General features: G+C 36.0%; 2 protein-coding genes across 2 annotated transcripts; one reads left to right on the plus strand and one right to left on the minus strand.

The window, feature by feature from the left end:
- Positions 1 to 12097: 12097 nt before the first annotated feature.
- LOC144445483 (gem-associated protein 6-like) lies at positions 12098 to 13048 on the minus strand. The gene is made up of 2 exons (XM_078135051.1): positions 12891 to 13048; positions 12098 to 12476 (listed from the first exon to the last, which is right to left on the minus strand). The coding sequence occupies exons 1-2, from the start codon at positions 13046 to 13048 to the stop codon at positions 12098 to 12100; spliced, it is 537 nt and encodes a 178-aa protein (XP_077991177.1).
- Positions 13049 to 13840: 792 nt separating this feature from the next.
- Positions 13841 to 19187, plus strand: LOC144445494 (protein angel homolog 2-like). The gene is made up of 5 exons (XM_078135062.1): positions 13841 to 14693; positions 15313 to 15554; positions 16552 to 16621; positions 17050 to 17643; positions 18736 to 19187. The coding sequence occupies exons 1-5, from the start codon at positions 13841 to 13843 to the stop codon at positions 19128 to 19130; spliced, it is 2154 nt and encodes a 717-aa protein (XP_077991188.1). The 3' UTR covers positions 19131 to 19187.
- The last annotated feature ends 2961 nt before the right edge of the window (positions 19188 to 22148 follow it).

Genomic DNA, 22148 nt, shown 5'->3' on the forward strand with positions numbered 1-22148 from the left:
ATTTTAATTAGTGCTGATAGCAACGTGCTAGTTTCAATTACTTCGACATCTCACGATTAGTTTCACCTATAGTATGTTTTATAGCATTTTTACGGTTCAACTTCAATCTTAAAGTTTTCGATTTCAGATTGCACAATTATCTTACAATTTGTATATCAAACTGATTATCTGTGTTTTAGCCTTACGTGCGTACTGGCACGTCAGCCGATAACAGTAGAGACATGACATTGGGTTCTTAATATATGCCGTTAAACTCTAGTCCACTTTGGACAGACACTACGTGACTTACAAGTTCATTACAAGGTGTATGTCAGGACGTCTGCCAGGTAAATTGATCGATGTTACTTCCTACCTATGCTGTTTGCATAATGGATATAGCAAAGGAAATGTAAAGGTGACAGTAACAAGAGTCCAGAGAGATTATTTTACGACTGCATTTGGGTTTTATACGTTTGAAACTTAAGCACACATGCGACAGGTTGACGCCAAGCCTGAGATAACTGACAACATTTCAACACAGGTGTATTTTTCCCAGGGATAGTCAAGCTAAATGTACTAGACTGTGTACACAGCAACCTGTTATCTACTGCTGAAATAATGAAAGTGATACGGATGCCGTCAAGGGCACAAACTGCATGGTAACTTGTCTGCAATGTGTCACTAGGTTATCAAGTTGTTTTTACTTTCTAAGTTCAATCTAAAAATGACTGCAGTTAAGTATATGTACACAACCAAATCAACCGAATAAACGTTTCCTGTATTTTCCACAACACAGCCGAATGGTTACTTGTGTTTGATATCCTACCACATGCAGCATTATAACTTGGATCGGAGCAGGCAGTAAATAACGTTGCCACGAAGGTTTTAGGGCATATATATCTTACACAGAAACTGTTAAGTGCTTTCGTAAATGAACGTACTGTGTAGTACCAGTGACGAAAAGAGTATTCTTACACGATAGTTCTGTCAGATATCACCCGGGACAAATTGAAGTTCTGAAAACTTTTTAAAACTTTAAACTCATTTCGTTTTAGCTGTCTAGAAGGATCATCATCCAAACTATAGCTTCAACTATATGCGGCATGAAACAATAAGTGGCAAAATCTTTTCGCTGACTTATATTCAAGTTTTTAATTGCCTCCAACAAAAATTGGTGTCGTTTTATTTTTGTACTTGATGGGGAGTCGTGAGGTTTCTATTGTCACTTTCATAAGTAATACAAACTACTAATAAGACAGATAAACGTGGATGCTCTCAGATAACTAGGTTATCGGAAGTTGCAAATCATACTCGTACTTAATAATACTACTCTTTAATCGAAAAACATGTCCCTACTGTCGTATAGTTTGAACTGATGAGTTACAATTATATGTTACGTCGTGCTTTACTCAGGATGCAGTTGTTACCCTTTTGCCATATGTGTATTTGTCAACGGTTGAGAATTAGTCACCTTAACCCCACAGCATTCTTATAAAAATAATTACAAGTCTAGTTTGACGTAGGTGGAGAAAAATCAGAGAAGATGGTAATTTTGCGTTATCCAAAGTAAGTGACCGTCATATCTGAGTGTTATATCCGTCAGTGCAATTTATCTATCACTCATATCCCACGCCATTACTGTATGAACACTAACACATTATTGTATGACAACTACTAAAATTATGAACCACTTACATGATTGGTTGCTTGATCAATGTAATTTCATTTTATGGTTTGTATATGCACATTCCTTGACATTCATAGCCCTATATCCACGACGAATATTTACAGGATAATGCTTGATTTTAAGGACGCTTCCTTTCTATTTATTAGTAATACAATGCTATAACTTCGTTCTGAGTTATTACATTTTTATTTATTCAACTCTTATGCTCTTCCACTTGTGGCATTTATTTTACGGCGATTACAATATTTTTTCAGTGAATCTTTAGTGTATCCCAAAGTTGTGCATGATACTGGACAGACTAGCCAGATGCTGGACGGTGACGGCGCAATTTACAGACAACTACTGAATATATTTGTATAGGTATGACTTAAGACTGAATAGTCTTCGACTGAATATATGAAAACATCACAAACAATTATTGATTTTATGAAGGCCCGGAACACGAGTGCACAAATAGTGTTGAATGGACGATTGTGGAGATACACTTAGTAGTGACTATAGTTAACAAATTCATCCTCAGTTCGCTTCAGTTATATATATATATATTATATTATATTATATTATATTATATTATATTATATTATATATTATAATTGTTACGCTGTCAGAGAAGAAGAACTATTTTTGAATTTTTGACACGATCTGTTCATGTGATAATATAACAGTGTTTAATGTCTATCCTTGAGTAATGTTCATTTCAGGTCGAATGTGTAGGACTTATCACATCATATCAAACAAGTATTGCACTTATGACACTGTACCCGGCCATCAATGCTTGCATATGAACTGTATCCTAACATATCTGACAACTCATCAGAATGAGAAGGCTTAGTCATTTACCAAATTTTGTTTTTTTAATCATTGTTTATCTTAGTTCTATATATTCATTAAATTTATCCTGTCTAGCTGAAGCCTAGAGTACAGACATAGGTTAAGTACATGCTCTAATAGGAAGATAGTACAAACGCATGTCTTGAATTTGATTTGATTAAACTGTCAGTACATTAAATCGTCCCCTTATACGGCTTGTCGGGTTTATGAAATCTAGAAGCGTGGCAATGTACCAGTGAAAGTATTTCTCGAAAAAACTGTCCACCATCTTCAGTTATATTGCTAATGGTACATTTCAAATTGGTACATGTGTACTTTCCAGTCGAATCATTCTGACATGGACTCATAGCTTCTACTTTCCTAGCTACTATATTCTGTAGCTGTTTGATTACTTTTTACCGATGTTAGCCAGATGCAGTGATAGATGATAGTGATTTATTAATTGATTGCCTGCTTTCGTGAAATTTCAGCATAGTTATATCAGTCTTCCCCCCTTTTGTCTCGACCCAACTTTTAATCCAGTCAATTCGTCCATGTCCTTTAAATCATTTAGAACTGTTCATATATCGAATTTCTTTCAAAGTCGCTTTTAGACATTAAATTGAAATGAGGTAATTAATTCGACAATCATGGATTCCATAATGTTATTGAACCAGATATGAAGGAAAGTGCTCCCGTGGATAACTTTCTCAAGAAAAAGGGCGAATTAACGAAATCATTTCAAATACTCATTATATTGCTTACTATGCTAAACAGGTCTTTCGCTTCAAAATCTATCACACCATACTTCACTCAAGTAGCATTCACCTGTCATTTATTCTGGAAAATTCACAGATGAATGAGCTGTTCTTGGAATACAGCAAACGAATAATGGAAGGACACGTTAATCAGAATGCAAACTAGCCGAATTAATATGCATCGAAAGAATATTCGCAAAGCTATGTGCACCAGGTATAAGGCCTAAAAAAATAATTGTTTGGTTCACTGCCGACCCTAAACTTTTTTATACTTTTTCTAGAAGAAAATAATAAAATCGCAAAAAGTGGGAAGTCTCACAAGAAATAGTGGATGCGTAAACTGACATCAACTTAAAAAAGACAATATAAAACTGTTCTTCCAATCTGTAATGGCTGCACATTTGATAGGAAGAAATAAATAAGACAGAGACCATTTGGAACACAATGGAAACCTGACCTACCCACTCACACATGAAAAAATAATGAAATAAAAAAATCTACCTACCCCACCTATTCTAAAATTGAGCGTAATCGGAACCACACAATTTTTTTAAGCCTAATTGCATTTGAGCATAAACTCTCTACATTATAATTTTTTTTATAATGCTAATTATGCAATGTACTACACACAGACCGCTCGATAAATTTAACTGAACTTTTGCCAAGCATCGTTCAGTCCTTGATATATGGAAAATCAGCGAATTTTGTAAACATATATGCAAATTAGTATGCACGACTGACCCGCGTGCGCGCACTGACAGACAGACAGACAGACAGACAGACAGATAGCTAGGCAGGCAGGCAGGCAGGCAGGCAGGCAGGCAGGCAGGCAGATAGATAGATAGATAGATAGATAGATAGATAGATAGATAGATAGATAGATAGATAGATAGATAGATAGATAGATAGATAGATAGATAGATAGATAGATAGATAGATACGTAGATACATAGCTACATAGATACATAGATAAAGATATAATCAAAGTATAAACATTTCTAAGGAAGCAAGAACTACAACAAGCAAAGATTGTCGATTCGAAATTGAAAAAAAACATGACTTTTAAATTTAAATAAAGTTTGTGTATTGTCAAACAATGTACACTAATATTTGATTTTTAAAGTCTCTTACCAAATAACTGAATGTTAGAAGATTAAGTTATTCCAAGAAAGTCACACTTTCCATAATAGCCCATTAACTTTGTCTTGATAACGAGGGATTTTATATCAACCCAGCAACTTTTGAAATTCAGTTGAGACAGTTTGTTACGTTTTTTTTCACGATTATTGCTTTTAATAAACAGCTCCATATGACTTTCCGTTTTGTAATTGTGTTCGTGTGATTGCGACTGTTATTAATGCCACCATGTCCATATGCCACCATTCTGGAATGAACATTGCCTTGATATGACATTCACAATACACCTGGCGTTTTAATGGAACATCCCATCCCTTTGCACATGTTGCCCAATGTACTGGAAGGTCTTTCCGCATGTAGTAATAGTAATAACCGTGATGTACGACATTATGTTGTTAATGAACCGGATGTAAACATATTGCAATCTGTTTCGGAACTTCATAATCAGAAAGTATAGTGAATAAAGATAATTTGAATGTCTTTTCAACGAATTTCCATCCGTATGGATTCACTCATTGATTGGAAGTTTCCTTGCCTTCAACATTACGGTTTGACCCAAAAGAACCTTATCAACGCACTTGTTTAGCTGTCAGTAATATGAGTTTACCTCTATAAATTTGACAGATGTTCGTTTGGTTCGGTGTTCGTTAATGTAACAATCATCTCATGCCTAGTATATATACGGGATAAGCTTGACTATTAGAAAAAAATACCAATGTATACTCTACGTGACATTTGCAACCTCATTAGCCGGTATACGTAATTATAGTCCAACGAACTCTCGCATCCTGGAGCATCATCACGTTCTCCTTTATTCACCTACAAGCAAATTATAATGTGTACTTTCAATTATTGTATGGATCAGATGAACCTTATTCAGTGAAATATTACAGAAAAGATAGGCGATAGATGGAATAAAGTGTGTATACACTGTAGCTTTTCCCTACTTCTCCAAATTGTACACGACCACCATGTGTGAAAACATAAACAACATGAAGGAGGCTGAGCTGTTGGGTTGCCATATTTTAAATCATTTCTTTTATAATTTATCCTACTTGAATCAAATAACAGGAAATGTCTGATTTACTCAACCCCATCGTCACAAACATTTGCGTCACATAATCGGCTGAATTATTCTGCCAAAAGTTCAGAATTCCGTTCATATTGCAATACATCAAGATGTACTATTTAATACAGTTTTGACGTTGTCAAGTTTGAATCATGTAGGATTAATGCCTCTTTTTATTTTCAATTTCTCAAGTGCAGTGATTAATAGTCAAAAACAAAATGGTGAAGAACACGTTGTGTTTTAGCATGATCAAATTCGGAAAATGGATCTTTCCAGTGGAGTGGAAGCTAGCATAGGGACCATCCTGACAGTCATGTACTTTTCACTTAAGACTCGACATTTTAAGCTTTTAAAGCTACGATTTTGAATACTGTGTCATTGTTTGAACATACATACATACATACATACATACATACATACATACATACATACATACATACATACATACATACATACATACATGCATGCATGCATACATACATACATACATACATACATACATACATACATACATACATACATACATACATACGTACATAGTACGTACATACGTACATCCGTACGTACATACGTACGTACGTACGTACGTACGTACATACATACATACATACATACATACATACATACATACATACACATTACAACCTCTTATACTTGGTTGTATTATATGTGACAAGGCCCTTTCACTTCTCAATCATAAAATGAAGTTACTATAACGGATACAATTTTTGCAAGTAATTGCAAAAATTCATGAGTAAAGATGTGCATGTGCGATCACGTCTACAAAAAATAGACCATTTTCAAGTCAGACAATCAAGCTAACCGTTATCAGGAAGGGCTGTCTGTTAAATCGCTTTTGAGACTGTTACAGTAACAACATCCAATTTGTGCATTGTGAAAGAACGGATGTGACTCTATCACACAATCACCATGGCTTCAAAAGTTAAAGGAGTAAAAGGTATATGATTTTATCAAGCAAAGTTTCACTCATGTCTACTTAATTAAAATTGCCGCTAAGAGTTATATTTCATTCGGTGGGTTGAGCGATAGGACATGTTCTCCGATCCCTTTTTCTCATTCTCTGCATGGGTCCTTGAAATCAAGTTTACACGGTGTTCCAAGACACGGTACTTCAATGTCTGGCAAATTGTCTACAAACTAACCCGCGACATGATCTCACGGCGTCTGACGTACTGTTGCTATGGAAACGCAAGGGCGTCTGTGCGACTAATGATACTGTACATTGAAAGACAGATATTCCCTTTTGAATTAGATTCTACTTGGTAAATTGTACTGAACTGCCACAGTTGAATGTAAAACTAATACAGATAAGAATGATACCTTGGCATTAAACTATTCTAAGCTATTGATTTGGTTTACTTAACGTATACAATTACCACACTTGTATACAGGGGATGGTATACTCCTCTTAGATCACCATTCACCAGGAAGTAAAAGTTCCAATTCACTATTCACCAGTATCTTCAGATATCAATTCACGTTCACCAACCAATAAATCTTGTGGAAATTCACCAATATCAAACATACAATTCTGTCATAGTTTGACTTGCCGTAATGTTAACGTGTTACGTATAGTGTATGGGTTTGGAATGTAGACCACAGACGTGTACAAACGAGTTAGCATTAGTTGTCATTTCACAGCTGCAGAAAATATGTACTTGAAAATGGAGTGCTTATTCAGCAAAACATATCATGCCGTTTAATAGATCTGAGCAAGCTTGTTATATTTGACACACTTAGCTATGTTGTTAGATTGATTTGGCGGCCTGATCTTGTTGTCATATCCTTCATGAAGGCATAAGCCATAGGTGTAAGCCTCAGGTGTATTGTCTTTATCTCCATCACTTTCACTTTGTCCCTTTTCTGATGAAACAAACCACCAACACAATATAAGGAAGCCCTCCTAAACATTATTATGAAACGTAACACCTTTGAATTTAATGGTGAATACTTTAAACAAGCCGGTATGTGGATGCATTGGCATATCACCTTCCATGAATTGGAAAAAAAGAATCCTTGAACAACTCAGCGAAAATGTTTATTTCTGGACACGTTTCAGAGACGTCATTTTTATGCTTTTTATTGGGCATTGCGCATTGTTCTGCGCACGACCCACTTGGTAGGAACGAAACGTTAAACTAGCCTTCTTCTGTCAATTGTTTTGGTTCAATGAAAGGCATTTTTCAACACATGTAGGAGAAGCAATGACTATATATTATGATGTAAAAATAGGTATATGTGTTGCCGTCACGTGTACATATGTTGTTTTGTTTTCCAGCGTCTATCGACATACGTATAAACATCACAGTTAGTGCGTATACGTCGAAAACACCGTACCGTGTACACACAACTATGCATGTCCCAACTGACAATAAGTTAGACAATTTCAATCAAACATCTATTACTGCCATAATAAATGTTTGTAATTCAATAACGTCTAAATATACAACCCGATGTCTATATTACTGACTACATTCTTTTCAGTTTCACGAAACGATGGTTCTTTCCAGGTCTTTGGGGTAACAAATAATGATATTACATGTATACCAAGAAATTAACATGCAATCGATAATACATATCATGATTTATAGATAAAATATCAAATAATGAAATACCAATATCACTCCTTATTGGAAATACAAATTATTTTCTAAAGTGATCATTTCTTAATCATTTCTCCAAAGAACACAAACCGAAAAGCGAATCATAGCTGCTCACTGCTGTTTGCAAATGTGAGCGACGATTGAATAGCATGGAAACAACTATATTAAAGTCGAAATATTTCACTCTATGTAATAAATGAGTGTAATATGTTAAGCTTTCGTTATTCTATTATTTTTTGTACGATTGAGATGAAACTGACCAAACTAGCACAAAATAAGACGAGCTATACTATACAATCCACATGTGCCTAAACAATACTTTTTTACAGGTGAAATAAGGGGATGTCACTTTGTGGGAGGCAAAATATTATGGTGATCATACGTTTCATTTCTATTTGTTGGATACAAGCTATATTTAATAGAGTTTAAATGAGAATCTAGGGCTAATTTTAGTACATTTCGTCCAATTCCCTATACATATAGGATTTTGAATGAAAAATTCTATTTATAAACTCTCAAAATAACACGAAACAGATTACATTTGTATATTATTTTTGACGATATTTTTTAAATCTATTAGTGTTGGGTAACAAAAAAAAAATGAAAAAAATTAATAAACTAAACATGGATTTCAGAACACAGACACAGACACACACACACACACACACACACACACACACACACACACACACACACACACACACACACACAACATATTCATTTCAGTATCTACAGAGAGGCTCGTGCCATCCGACAGCATAAAAGCGAATGTCTAAGACAAGCCAGAAACAAAGAAACCAATTACACATCAAAAGTGAAACAATTTTCAACTAACTTATTAAAACACGGATATAAAGATGTCATACTATTAACTGATAACTGGTTGGACGATAAATCTGTGATTTATCAAGGCATATTCGTGTGAACTAATAACAAACTCAGTATTTAAAGGTTGAGATCAGAGGAAGTAAACATCAGACGAGAAAGGTCATGCAAAGAGAAATGGTTCACAAATCAAGACTAGCGTCCAGTCAATTAAAAATCAAAATTTTCAATCTCGCCAAATTATGTCATTCACAATTCAAGCGGTTAATTTGTAAGCATTCCCCATTCACATTAAAAAATATCGATCCTTCATCGATAACACAATATTCACCATTCACGCGTTAAAAAAAGTGCGTTCACCATTCACGCGTTAAAATATTAACGATATACTATGCATACTATAAGGTATATACTGCCCCGTATACATTGACATTGTGCTATTGTTAGGTTTGGATATACAGTAACATGCTGTGATGGCAATGTTATAACAACCTCACAAGCAATATCGAAAGATACAAAAATTGTGCCCTACGGATGAGATAGGATAATAAATTATAAAAAGTGTTTTCCATTAAACTTTACCTTTTAAATCACACTATACGACTGTATCATTGTATTTCCGGCGTTTTACGACTCACAATACCGACAACTTTCCCCTTTTAGTGACGGTGGTGTTCATTTATTATGAATGAATCATGCATCGATCCTTAATAAGTCAAGCACAACTAGAAACCGTGGATTGGGGTAGACGGGTCATCGTCAAAGTATAAACTCTGTAATAAATTTAACACACGTACGAAACGTAAGATTGGTGCAAAGAAGTTAAATATTATGTTTTACGGGGGGGGGGGCAGTTGTTTAGCTGTACCGGACTTACTTTATTAGCTTACTACATTGACTATCTAGTGGCATGGTTTGATAAGCGACAAACATCCCAGGTGAATTTACGTGAATTGCCCCTCCTATACCGAGCTAATGCGTCATTTCCTCGTTACAACTTAATGGCCCATCTCGTGAATGATATGAATGCGCAGAATGTGTTATTAAACGTTACCAACGAAGAGAAATTTAAAACCAATCAACTTCTCGTCCGTTTGAATGGTCTCGCTACACAAATTGGACTCTGTTCTGAAAGTTAAATGTTTTGAAAATGTGGTTTGTAGTATGACGGATGGACTGTACGACACTCTTTTTGCTGAACATCTCCATCATTCCAAGCAAGGAATTCGTTATTATATCCAGTATCTGTACAGTTTCATGGGAGTCACAGTTTCTCTGACGTCGTTCCAGGCATTACTACAACCCGAAAAAAACACCGGTGCGTTTGCTTGCTCGTGGTAAGCAGGCATGAGGCATATTTCATGCAAAAACAATTAGCGTAATTAGCGTCGGTAACATATAAAAATATAAACCCCACATGAGCCAGGAGCTCATAACTATGTTTATTGATAGAATGCTGCCTGTTATAACATTCAAGTACGACTTGTCACCTGAAGCTACATCAGAGGCAAACACTGTTGTTTTTGTAGTGTATTGTTGTTTTTACCTAATACCTTTGTCATTACACGAAATCTTTCTTTAGCTCACTTCATTTAAGCAAACGCATCGGTGTGGGTTTTTTTCCGCGGGTTATAGAGTAGTAAATGAGACAAGTGACTGTCTTGGGTTGAGAAAGGAGGACATAACTTTCTTCTTTGGCACATTGAAACCATTACGGGTACCGTAATAAACAATTCGCAAAAGCAGATGTGCTTCACACTGAATTTCCTGTAATATATACAGTGATTACGTTGATCATTTTTTAGTAATAATTTTCTCCAGCTTTATTGTCACTGAAAATTAGGAAGAGTAACGATTATATCAAATTGACATAACATTTGACTGATATCAATAAACTGTAATCGGAAACTATTAAATAAAACATCATATAGCGAGAAAACAACAGTTACAGCGGGCGATCTTTTACATATGGACGTCGCAGTACAAATTTGCCATGGTGATCGACCCTGTAAAAACTATACTAGTAACTACTACTTTTCAATCCAACTCCAATTGTGTTGATTTGAAAACGTGCCATGCTCAGATATTTTTTTCTTCTGAAATTGTTGTTGTTATACAGTACATGTATTTCACACTACCCTATGTTGAGATGTTTCCATTTTTAATGTATGTAGACTGTCTACGTCTATATTCACAATTATTCAATACGTCACAATCACCTTACATGTATTGAACTTATATTGAGAACATCACTCAAAAATGGGATAGTAAAAATGTGGTAAAACAGTACATCCATGGAGGGTCGATTTGGTTGTTTGTATGTTGGTTGGTGCATGTATATCTAGAAAATTCTGGGTACATTTTGATGAAATTTTGTGCAAAGATTGCTTTTGACACTAAGAGTAATTGGTTTAATTTTGGTGGAGACCCGGTCAAGATCTAGATTGTAGAGAAGAGTTCAGTATTAAAAAGCTGTGGCATAATACCAGCAGTAGCCCTCGAGCTACAAGTACAACTCTTGAGGGCGCCCTCAGCATAGTGGCGGTATGCACTTCACTGATTGTCCTGTACGGTAAGAGAAACTATGAAATCCTTTCCTTGTACAGAAATTATAGTACATATAAATCCCCATTCCAAGAAAAAAAGAACAACAATACTACATCACAAATGTCATTATTTTATATGATTATAGACCTATCCAAACCTTTCAAAGCACACAAACAAAAAGGTTCATTGTACAGCAACAGGAAATTCAAATGTTGGAAAATTAATTTGCAGATTTGGTGTACAACAGACACTGGGCAGTGAATGAAGGAAGGACAAGATTTGGACTGTCTTATTTACAACAATGTTTCATATACTGCTTTTCCATAGCATTTTCCCCACATTGTGCTCAAAGTGGTTGACAATGACTATGCCTGGAAAAGACCTATAGTAGCACAACATCCCTTTCTTTGTCATCAACCTCCTGAGGATCATACAATCCAGTGGAGCCTCTGTAAGCGCAATGGGTTAAATCCCTCATATAGCGTCTGAGTTGGCCATTCAACCTTTCAACCATCATAACTCTCAATCTCTGGTAACAAGATACTGATAGAAAAAAAAAGTATTTGGCTCTTTCAATATTCTATTCTTACGTTTGATGAATGTACATCTACAGAACAGTAAAGTAACAAGGATTTCTTGTGAAGGAATAAATGATATCTTATTAGGTGCATAATGAGCCTGGTTTAGATCTTATCAGTGCTTGTATACGTCCAAGTATAATTTCATTGGTGCTGACACAGTTTTCAGGTTTGTATGGTGGTTCAATGTACAACGCTTCAGACACTGTCAATAATTCTTCATTACTTCCTGATTCACTGACTGGAATTCTATTCTTTTCAAGCCATTCTTTCAATTCAGTTTTTCTTCTTATAAGTTCTTCCTCTGTGTATGTAATATGAGAGTTTCTTGAAAACAGCTGATCAAGTTGTTGACGATGTGTTTCTATTTCTTCATTTAGAAGCCTAACTGAACTGATTGCATGACCCAAAATCACTTCAGCCGTAGCACATCCACTGTCTGTGAACTGGACCAATACTATACTGAAATGAACATTGCAAGTCCACAGATTGTTATGAGGTAAAAAGCAATGACTACATGCTTAACGAGCATGCGTAACAAAGTAATACCATCTTAAAAGATGGACAGTTGAATTTGTATTTCATGGAAAAGTATCACCGAATGATTGAGTGGCCCCTGTCATCAAGCGACACCAATTAAAAAAAATAAAATCACTTTGATGCTTTCGTATACGTTGTGGTGAATATAAAACAGTTCCTAAATATGACACAATTGGCAAAATATAAATAATATTGAAATAAAAAAATATAATTATCACTCATTTAAGATAAAAGCACAGTTTACATTTACTAGGAGAAGGTCCACTGAAGACCGGGGGGGGGGGGGGTACAACTTTTACATTTGCTAAAACAGTGTACATGGTATAGTGTATTTACCTCTGCGATACGGGATCTATCGTTTGTACCCACCCAACATGTAATTTACCATCTACACTTTCAACCTGAATCTGCTTGTATACTAACGAAAACCATTCTGCTGGAGTTGTGTGTCCGGACAGCAACGACGGCCTCGCGTCTTCAATGGTGGCAGACATGTTGAATTACGCCACCTACGTCAAGTTTGTTCAACGGGTTTAAAGGTCAGAGCATTATGGCTGCATCGTTTTGAAGCGAAGCTCGAAGGTATGTTACTCGAGTAAATTATTCTTTCCTGCCTTCAAGAGATGCCTATACTCACAGTTTGCTGTATAAATTACTTGCTTACGACACAAAGACAGCTATTATATTTATAAATGTTAAGTCAATGACAATTTGTTTTACAACATTTAAACATGTTGTTCAAATTCAAGTTTTCCGCTTTCCCATTCGTACGACGTGACTGTATGAGCGATATAAACATAGTGACATTCTCTAGCAGTGTGAGTACAGTGTTTGGGCATTTGATACAGAAACCATAGGTAGAGTCCAAGTGTTGAAATAACTTAGTACCAAAAGGTTGAATGATTGATAATGAATTGTTTTTGATTATTTGCTTACAGTGAACAAGGAGAAGTGCAACATCCATAGATGTGCAAAGACCACAGGGCAAAGCTCAGCTTGACTGTGAGCATGTGTTAGACCTTCTCTATGCAATCGTAATGTTTGAATGATAGTACTGTGATATTTACTGTTACTCAAGGCAGCCATCCTATACAGTGAACTTATCCACAAACCCCTACATGTACATGTAGTTTGCCATCACCTACAACTGCAGTGACTGATTGGATGGGATTGGATAAATTCTTCATTCTAGCTCTACTTATTTGGATTTGATGAATTGATCAACTGATACTGTATAGATACATGGAAAATTACACCAGACTTGTGAGAGTTCTCAACGCAACTCTATGTCTAGAGTATTTAGTAACCATCGTAGTATACATGTACTTGATTACCTGACTATGAACCCAAGGCCGCCGTATCCCTTTATGCCATGGCCATGGAGTGCTCCTCGGTTCACATCCATGTGGAACCAAATTAACAGAGAAAATGTAACGTTGCCATCAAACTGTTCTCCAGTTTATCGTCACAGTCAACAATCGGCTAATATGAATATAAGACCCTCAGTATTTCCTGGACAACCTGTATATCGAAGATCTCCACAGACAAGTGCCAATGTTTCCAGGTTTAATTTTGTGCCTAGGCAACTTTTGATCACAAACCAGGCAAGAACTTCATCCATCTCCCCTAGTCATGCTGTAAGTCACTCATTGCAGCATAATCAAACAGTTGCCCAGCAACAAGTCAATCAGAGTAGAAAAAGAGAAAGAGTGGGTTCTGATTCAGATGAAGTGAACAAACCAGCATTGTCCAAGCCAAAAATTTGCAAACCACAAGATGCTGCGGTAGACAACTGGAACAGAGACACTACTCACAAAGATGTGACAAAATTTCAAGAGATGAGATCAAATTCATATGAAGTTACAAAGAATATGTCTTCCCAAGAGCAACATGAATCTATCAACACTCTAGCCTCGTTTTCAATGGGCATGCCTTCTCAACATTGGACACCAAGTTCTCAGCACACATACATATCAAATCAGCAAGCAGTGAAAGCTAGCAAATCTGATAATCAGAACAGACAAGCTCACCAGAAATGGAGTGATGTGGATTCAAGATCATCAGATAGAGTAGACCACTCAGCTTCATCAAATACAGAAAGGAGAAGTAATCAACATGATGGAGGCAATCAATCCTCTGGTAAGAAGTCTAAAAAATAATTGTATTTCTTTGATGGGCATGTATTGCTTCAACTCCATGCCCTGAATTTAACTTGGCCTTAAAATTAATTATTTTTTTAATCTGTTGGAAATAAACATTAATGTATGCATGTCTGGTATTTTAAGGAAAGTAAATAGTAGAAGATAACAGTTTCAAAGTTGTAAAGTCATTGATCATCCCAACATGTCCTAGCACTGACTTTGTTTTTTGGTGGAAGCACAGTGTCAGAACCAATTGGACAGTTAAAATGATCAAATTCCAGCTCCGTGTGCAATTCTCGGCTATGTTGTCATTACACCATTCAGACATCTAGTAACAAGTTCCCTTGTATCAATCATATTCAACTGTATGAAAGCATTAGTTTTGATATCTGGTGTATTGTTTACATGGCAAAGAGTTGTTGGTGTGTTAGTCTAGTCCCTGTATGGTATCGTTAAGATTTACACCTCCAGGAGACCATGTTGGCATCCAGACTATTGGTGTATATGCTCCTTATCATCTCCAAGCAAGGTGTGTGGACACAATGACAACTTTCAGTCTTATGTATTTGTGCTATTAATCCTGTAAACTTTTAAATTGTGCTTATTTATCATCTCAGGTTCTAATCCAGAGAAACATTCAAAGCTGTATAAAAGAGCATTGTTGTACTCTCACTTTGGAAAGAAGCACTTGAAAAATAAAAGGAGTGGTGTTGAATTCAGTGTGTTATCCTACAATGTGCTAGCCCAAGGACTGATAGCTGATAATGGATATCTCTATACACAATGTGCATCAGACATCCTACAGTGGAACTACAGAAAAAGCAACTTACTCAGGGAAATTAAAGAGCTAAACCCAGATGTAAGTGAAACTTAACTCTTGCAGCATGTGTATGGAGTTAGTGTTTACTTTTGAAATAGTGTATTTTTTGGAGAATGGATTTTCTTTGCTGATATCACATGACAGATCTTTTACAGAACCTGTGTACAATTTTAGTTATCTTTTTTCTTGTATAATACAAGTGAAAAGATAACCAATGTTGTATATACCATAGGTACATATACTACGCACAAGCTAAGTTGAACAAAAAATATGGAATTTATGCCCTGGTCGTTCTATGTCACGACAACGTGCATCCATGTCATGACAACGCGTGTCTACATCACTGGTTTTGCTGTGTTCGAAATGTGAGTCAAAATGTTCAAAATTGCCATTACTTTCTTCGATTTTTCTTTTATATTACTAGCTCTGGTATAATCCTGTTATTCCCAATATTTTTCTTCATTCAGCCAGAAAATACTCGTGACCTAAGGGGTATTGTCACTACTCATCTAGCGACTCATAGTGACAAAGCACCCTTAGGTCAAGAGTATTTTCCTTCGCTGAACAAAGAAAAATATTGGAGAATAACATCTAATTAAAAGATCTGTCATGTGCCATAAGAAAAGAAAATCCATTCTCTACAACATTATATCATATTCTAAAGTTAACACTAAACCTATATAGTTCTCTCTACATAAACAATTAGTCACATTGACTGACTTTACACTTACCGAATGTTTCATATGTTTTGAGTTCAAATACATTTTGCTGGAGTTTAATCAAGTGTACACACTGTACACAATTACACAATTACACAGATTCAATTAGCTGTCAGCGGCTTTGCCAGTTCAAATGAGGTCAGGGGGAACCATACTAGGGGGCTTAGACTAGACGTTTGGTCAAAGTAAATGTAAAAATAGACCATTTGGCAAAGACAGTGTGGACTGTGAGAGAGTCTAACAATGTACTGCCATGAATCAAAATATATCATTCTAAATGTATGCTAAAAGTTATTGTATCTGTTATTCAACCACAGGTTCTTTGCCTTCAGGAAGTACAAGAGGATCATTTCAACAACTTCTTCCAACCTCAGCTAGCATTACTAGGTAAGCCACTTGAATGACCTTGACTCAATGACTGACTTACATTTGTACATCTTTGTAGTTGAAGGGAATCTGATACATTTGTATATACAGTGGATTGAATCAAAACCACACATCATTCACATGGAAACCCCAAATTATAAATGTATGTTTCACATAGTTGATTCATAGGCAGAAATGGGCAGGGAAACAATGGTTTTTTCATTTCTAGGCTAATCTTGGCTTTTCTAATCAGCTGTTGCAATAAAAAAAAGATCTAAGTGTAAAGATGATTAATCAGAAATTCACAGATAAATCAGTATTCAATTTGTGAATTCTTCCGACAAGTATACCTTATCGTAATTTTCACAATAAAAGAAAGAAGTAGCCTGAATACATGATGTGACAAGGTACGATAGAATGCCTCTTACACATACATGTATTTGTCACAGGATATGATGGTGTCTACAAACGAAGAACTGGGAATAAACATGATGGCTGTGCAACATTCCACAGAAGATCAAAGTTTGATTTGGTCTCACACAAGCTAGTAGAATACTACAAAAAAGATGCATACCCATTAGATAGAGACAATGTTGCTGTGGTGGTTCTACTCAAACCAGTCAAATCTAAGTTTTCTCGTCAAAGAGTCTGCATAGCCAATACCCATCTGTTGTTCAATCCGAGACGTGGCGACGTCAAACTAGCACAGTTAGGCATATTGTTTTCAGAGATCGACAAGCTAGCTGCTAAGCCTGCCACAAAGAAGTCTGTGGAATACTACCCTGTCATTCTGTGTGGGGATATGAACAGTGAACCGTACTCTCCACTGTACAAATTTATAAGCAGAGGGTACTTTATGTATAATGGAGTGGCAGAGACCTCTGTGTCAGGGCAACACAGAGGATATAATGGCAGAACTTTGCCATATCCGTTATGGTCTCAGAAAATGGGAGTGACAGACAAATGTCAGTATGTTAGTGTAGCTGAAGACAGAAAAGGGAAAGAGAAGCCTATGGGTGATGAAGAAAAAACAGCAAATGAAGGTATGTGAAACAATCCCTAGTGATGTGAGCAAAATATTTTATGATTCAAAGCATTTATAACAAATATGACTTGTTCAAATATACTGTTAGCTGGGTCTTGCAGGACAGACTCGAGATCCCTGTATCAGAGTACTGTACTTTATATATATATATATATATATATATATATATATATATATATATATATATATATATATATATATATATATATATATATATATATATATATATATAGGATCTAAATTACATAGCAGTACACAATGCAGTCAACAAAATATGGTAATAACAACTCTTTGAGTTAGTAGATTCTTTGACTGGTCAAGAATACAACAACATTTTGCCTTGAAACACTAGGAATGAGTATAGCACTCAGCTATTATTGCCTTCACTCCTGGTCCAAGAGCTGCTTTTCAACAGCACACCTAGTGGTTTAAGTATACAATCTTTTGTCTTTCTGATAATGGGAATGTCAATGTATTTTGGACAAGGCAAGGGAACAAACAAGCAAATAAACCATGTGAAAAAAATGCTGTTATATGGTGAATACACTCAGTAGTCTAACAAGATAGTGTCTACATGTTTTTTGTAAATTTTGTGTAACATCAGTGTTTGAGTCACATCACAAAATACATAAAGTGCAAAAATCACTTACTGACTGCTTCTCAACTTGTCAAGTGAACACAAATCTGTGGTAAAGATATGACTAGTTTGGTGTCAGACAGTATGTTATTGGAACACTATTCATAGTGTTAGTCTTGTAGTAAGACCCAGATCTGTGCTCGGAAGGTTACCAAACAAATGCAGAGGATGACAGTATACTCTGTATACACGGTATACCTCTGGTGTACAAAGGTATTGTCTGTCATTTTGCAAGCCCTCAACAGCACCTTTGGCTATAAAACCTGTGGTTGCTTTTACATTGTGTAACGTTAGCAGAATTGCCTGATTATCTAGCAACTAGACTATTCATATACAAATGTATACTGTAGGGAAGGGACGTATCGATCACAAAAGTCATATGACATGCAAGATATGATGATATGAAAAGACACACATACTGTATATATTTTTTAATCTTTTCTTTCTTGACAGCAAACAAAGTTAAAGATAATGAAGATGAAGATGGTTGGGAAGTAGTTATACCTAAAGGGATGAAACATCAATTTTCAGATACCATACGTCACAATTTCTATTTCAAGTCAGTTTACAACCACTATGCCTTGGACAACAGTCGAGAAGTAACCACCAACCATGATAGAACAAACTGCACTGTAGACTATATCTTCTATTCCACTACAGCTGAGGAAAGAGAAGTCAAATCGCGACGAGGTGTTGTTTACTTTGAAAGGTGTGAAGGCAAACTGAAATTACTCAGTAGACTTTCTCTGTTTTCTGACAGACAAGCATCACAGATGGGTGGTTTGCCAAATCATAAGATCTCGTCTGATCACTTCTCACTGCTGGCAACATTTCTGATAGAAAAATGATATAGTTGACAACTATAATCATTGAAAGTGAAGAGTACCAGGGGAAATGAATGTCAAGGCACAGGTGAAGCTTTTGCTGACTAAAGTAAAGAAATAAAGGTGAACTGGGTGACCCAGGTGTATAAGTCCAAAATGTCGTGATACAGATTAAAGTTGTCCTCACCAAAGAAACTGATGAACAGCTTTGGTCGAGATACAACAGAGTACATCAACTGAGTCGGTTAGCAGCCACAGTGAGGATTGTTATTCTGTTTTGGTGAACTTAGGTAGCCTTGAGGTGACTTTACACAGACAGTGGGATGTAGAGGATTGCATATGTATCTTACTTGTATAATCCAACCTGCCAAGTACTAGTATTTATCACACCTTTGACCACAAAATAATCCCATTTGTTCTCTTCAGTATTATCTAGCAATTTATGACAGTTCTTGTTTTTCTGTGAAGTATTTTGCCACGTTTCAGCCGCCTTGAATGCATGAATGAATGAAGCATTTCTTATTAATAATTTTGAAGCAAAATGTTATGTTTAAATGTATAAATTATTACAAAATATGAGTTTGATCATATTTCTCATCAGAGTTAGGTACTAGAGTGGTTGTAGGCCTTGTATACTTTATGCTCTTTTTGCAAGCAGACACACAATCTGCTATATGCCTCATATACCAACTGACACATTATCCCCCCCCCCCCAAAAAAAAAAAAAAAAAAAAAAATATCTATTCTGAATAATGCCTGCCAAAAATTTGAAAGTCTGACCTTAGCTAATGTATTTGTGCATTTCCGTCAATCAGTGTCACTTGTGATTCAGGTATTACATGTAAGTTAGTTTTCTCAATCTCAGACTAGAACTAAATACATGAATGCATCCCTGGGTAGTGAAGTATCATTATCACAAAGAACCCATAAATACTGCCATGATGTAGATGATCATGTACCTTAGTCCTAGAATTATACATCTGACAGATCTGTTCAACTTTTATAGGTTGAATGTGTTCAGTACTAGAATAGAGGGGTCAAAAATGATATGCATAAAGTGTCCCAAAGCGGTGGTGCTGCTGACAATGAATGGGTGTCAGTTAGATGAGGCAGCAAGGGTCTCAGAATGAGACTAGTACATTCTTGTTAAGTGAAATCACTTGAAAGAAATGGAAGTAGGATGAGATTTCATAGAAGATGTTTAAAAGTCAGATTAAACTAACCATTGTGAATTGAATTGAATTGTTAGTTGCTGAAGTACTATAAATGGATTTATTTGTTTAAACAAAAAAATTGGTTGAATGGCAATTTAGGACATGTACTCAGGCAGACAGTGTAAGGGGGAAATTGACACTTCTTGTAAATAACCCATCCTGTGGGCCTGCAATATTCAGTGCTACTGTTGTTGACATCTTTGACAAGAGCTGAATACAGAAATATGACAACTTGTACAATAATGTTAGCAGGACTTATTTTCACAGAAAGCTCTTGCATTGTCAATCGTTTGCAGTGAACTAATAAAACCTTCACACTCATAACTATTGAAATAGTAAAGATTCAAGTTATGTTTAGCTTCCGAAGGAGGGGGGGGGGGGCGTTACAAAATACTGGGTACCTGTAAGCCATTTGTATTTTGGCTGTCATCATTAGTTAAAGATTCCTTGGCAGAATTATATAGAGTCCTAGATTCTATCAGTAATCAGACAATGCTGAGACCTAGTTATCTTTGAGTGAAAATTTTGTTTTTCTTTATATGCTAAGGATTTGATTGAAAGTTAGGCAAATTGGCTTTCTTTATGCTATCTGAATTTCATGGTACTCAAAACGCATGTTATATTATCTCTGCCCTCTGCCACATACCATCAGTCATGTACATAGATAACATCAATTATGGGTTTGCTATAAGTGAAATTATGATTTATTCCATATTGATACATAGCATGAGTCATGAATGTCTGTGGTGTACCATAAGGCACTGCCACTCGTTGTACGAGTGTGGCAGAGTTACAGATCCAGCTAAAACTGTTCTTATCAAATCATGAAGAAATGTAATTCTTGTCTCCCTACTTCTACTTCCAACATGCTGTGTCGTGTTATTGTTTACTCTCCCAGTTTGTAACAAGTTCCCCTAGTAAATGTTTGCCTGTCACTGCTTATGTCAAGCCCTAATGCAATATGTACCGTATAAATTGTACAACTGAATTCCTGTCGTGGTAATTTGTATCATTATCTGAACTTCTCTATAAAACGGTGTAGTATTGATAACTCTGCAAGTCTTGTGATTGTAGTCTGTGCCGGATGTTTGGGGGCGCTATTCCAAATGCTGTGCACATGTTGTTCATTCCCAGCTCTGTTCATTCCTAGATCTTCCAAGATCCTGGCAAGTGTGTAGCATATTCCGCTACTCTGCAAGCGTGGAAGATTTTCTCGAACCCCGTCAGCATTTCAAAAAGTTTACAGGGACCTATAACCGCCATTTATTACAGGACTATTTACTAATACTCGACACTAACCTTGGTGTAGTCGAAAGTATCACGGTGATACTTCAATGGTGTAGTTATTCAAAGGTGCATAGTAAGGTTATCGAAACTTTGTCTCGTGCTGGAATTAAGGATCCTAGGAGTGAAAGGTAGGAGAGACGGGTGTTTGAAGTGCCTGTACCTTCAAAGTAAGTAAGTATGTGTGTCATTTCAAGAGATGCACTAACAAACGGATGAGAATGAAAAAAGAAGGCTTTCATGTAAAATGTAAGGCAAACAACCGTATAAAAATGTGATCGCTGTAGCACGTAGTGCATATATACGACATTCATTTATATAAACTTGTTGTGAGACGTTGGAACCGTGTAAAAGCCGACTGTGAGAGACACCTCACAGGCTTGGTGTGTATAACTACCACGACTTCCTTCATAAAGGACCTCTTTCTAAAGCGAAATACTGTACTGTACTGTGCTGTATTTAAACATATCCAACTTACGGTGCCAACATTTATTGCACGGTTTCAGTTAACGGCTAAAGTAAAGTTTAACATAATGATGTGATG

Source organism: Glandiceps talaboti, chromosome 2 (assembly GCF_964340395.1).
Source record: "Glandiceps talaboti chromosome 2, keGlaTala1.1, whole genome shotgun sequence".
Lineage (NCBI taxonomy): Eukaryota > Metazoa > Hemichordata > Enteropneusta > Spengelidae > Glandiceps > Glandiceps talaboti.

What these genes read in the sequence shown, in the direction of transcription:
- LOC144445494 (XM_078135062.1), top strand. Translation starts at nt 13,841, where the DNA reads ATGTCTAGAGTATTTAGTAACCATCGTAGTATACATGTACTTGATTAC. An exon ending in TTAAAGAGCTAAACCCAGAT is followed by an intron (nt 15,555 to 16,551) that starts GTAAGTGAAACT and finishes ATTCAACCACAG; the next exon opens with GTTCTTTGCCTTCAGGAAGT. An exon ending in AGAAAAAACAGCAAATGAAG is followed by an intron (nt 17,644 to 18,735) that starts GTATGTGAAACA and finishes CTTTCTTGACAG; the next exon opens with CAAACAAAGTTAAAGATAAT.
- LOC144445483 (XM_078135051.1), bottom strand. Translation starts at nt 13,048, where the DNA reads ATGTCTGCCACCATTGAAGACGCGAGGCCGTCGTTGCTGTCCGGACAC. An exon ending in ATAGATCCCGTATCGCAGAG is followed by an intron (nt 12,477 to 12,890) that starts GTAAATACACTA and finishes TGTTCATTTCAG; the next exon opens with TATAGTATTGGTCCAGTTCA.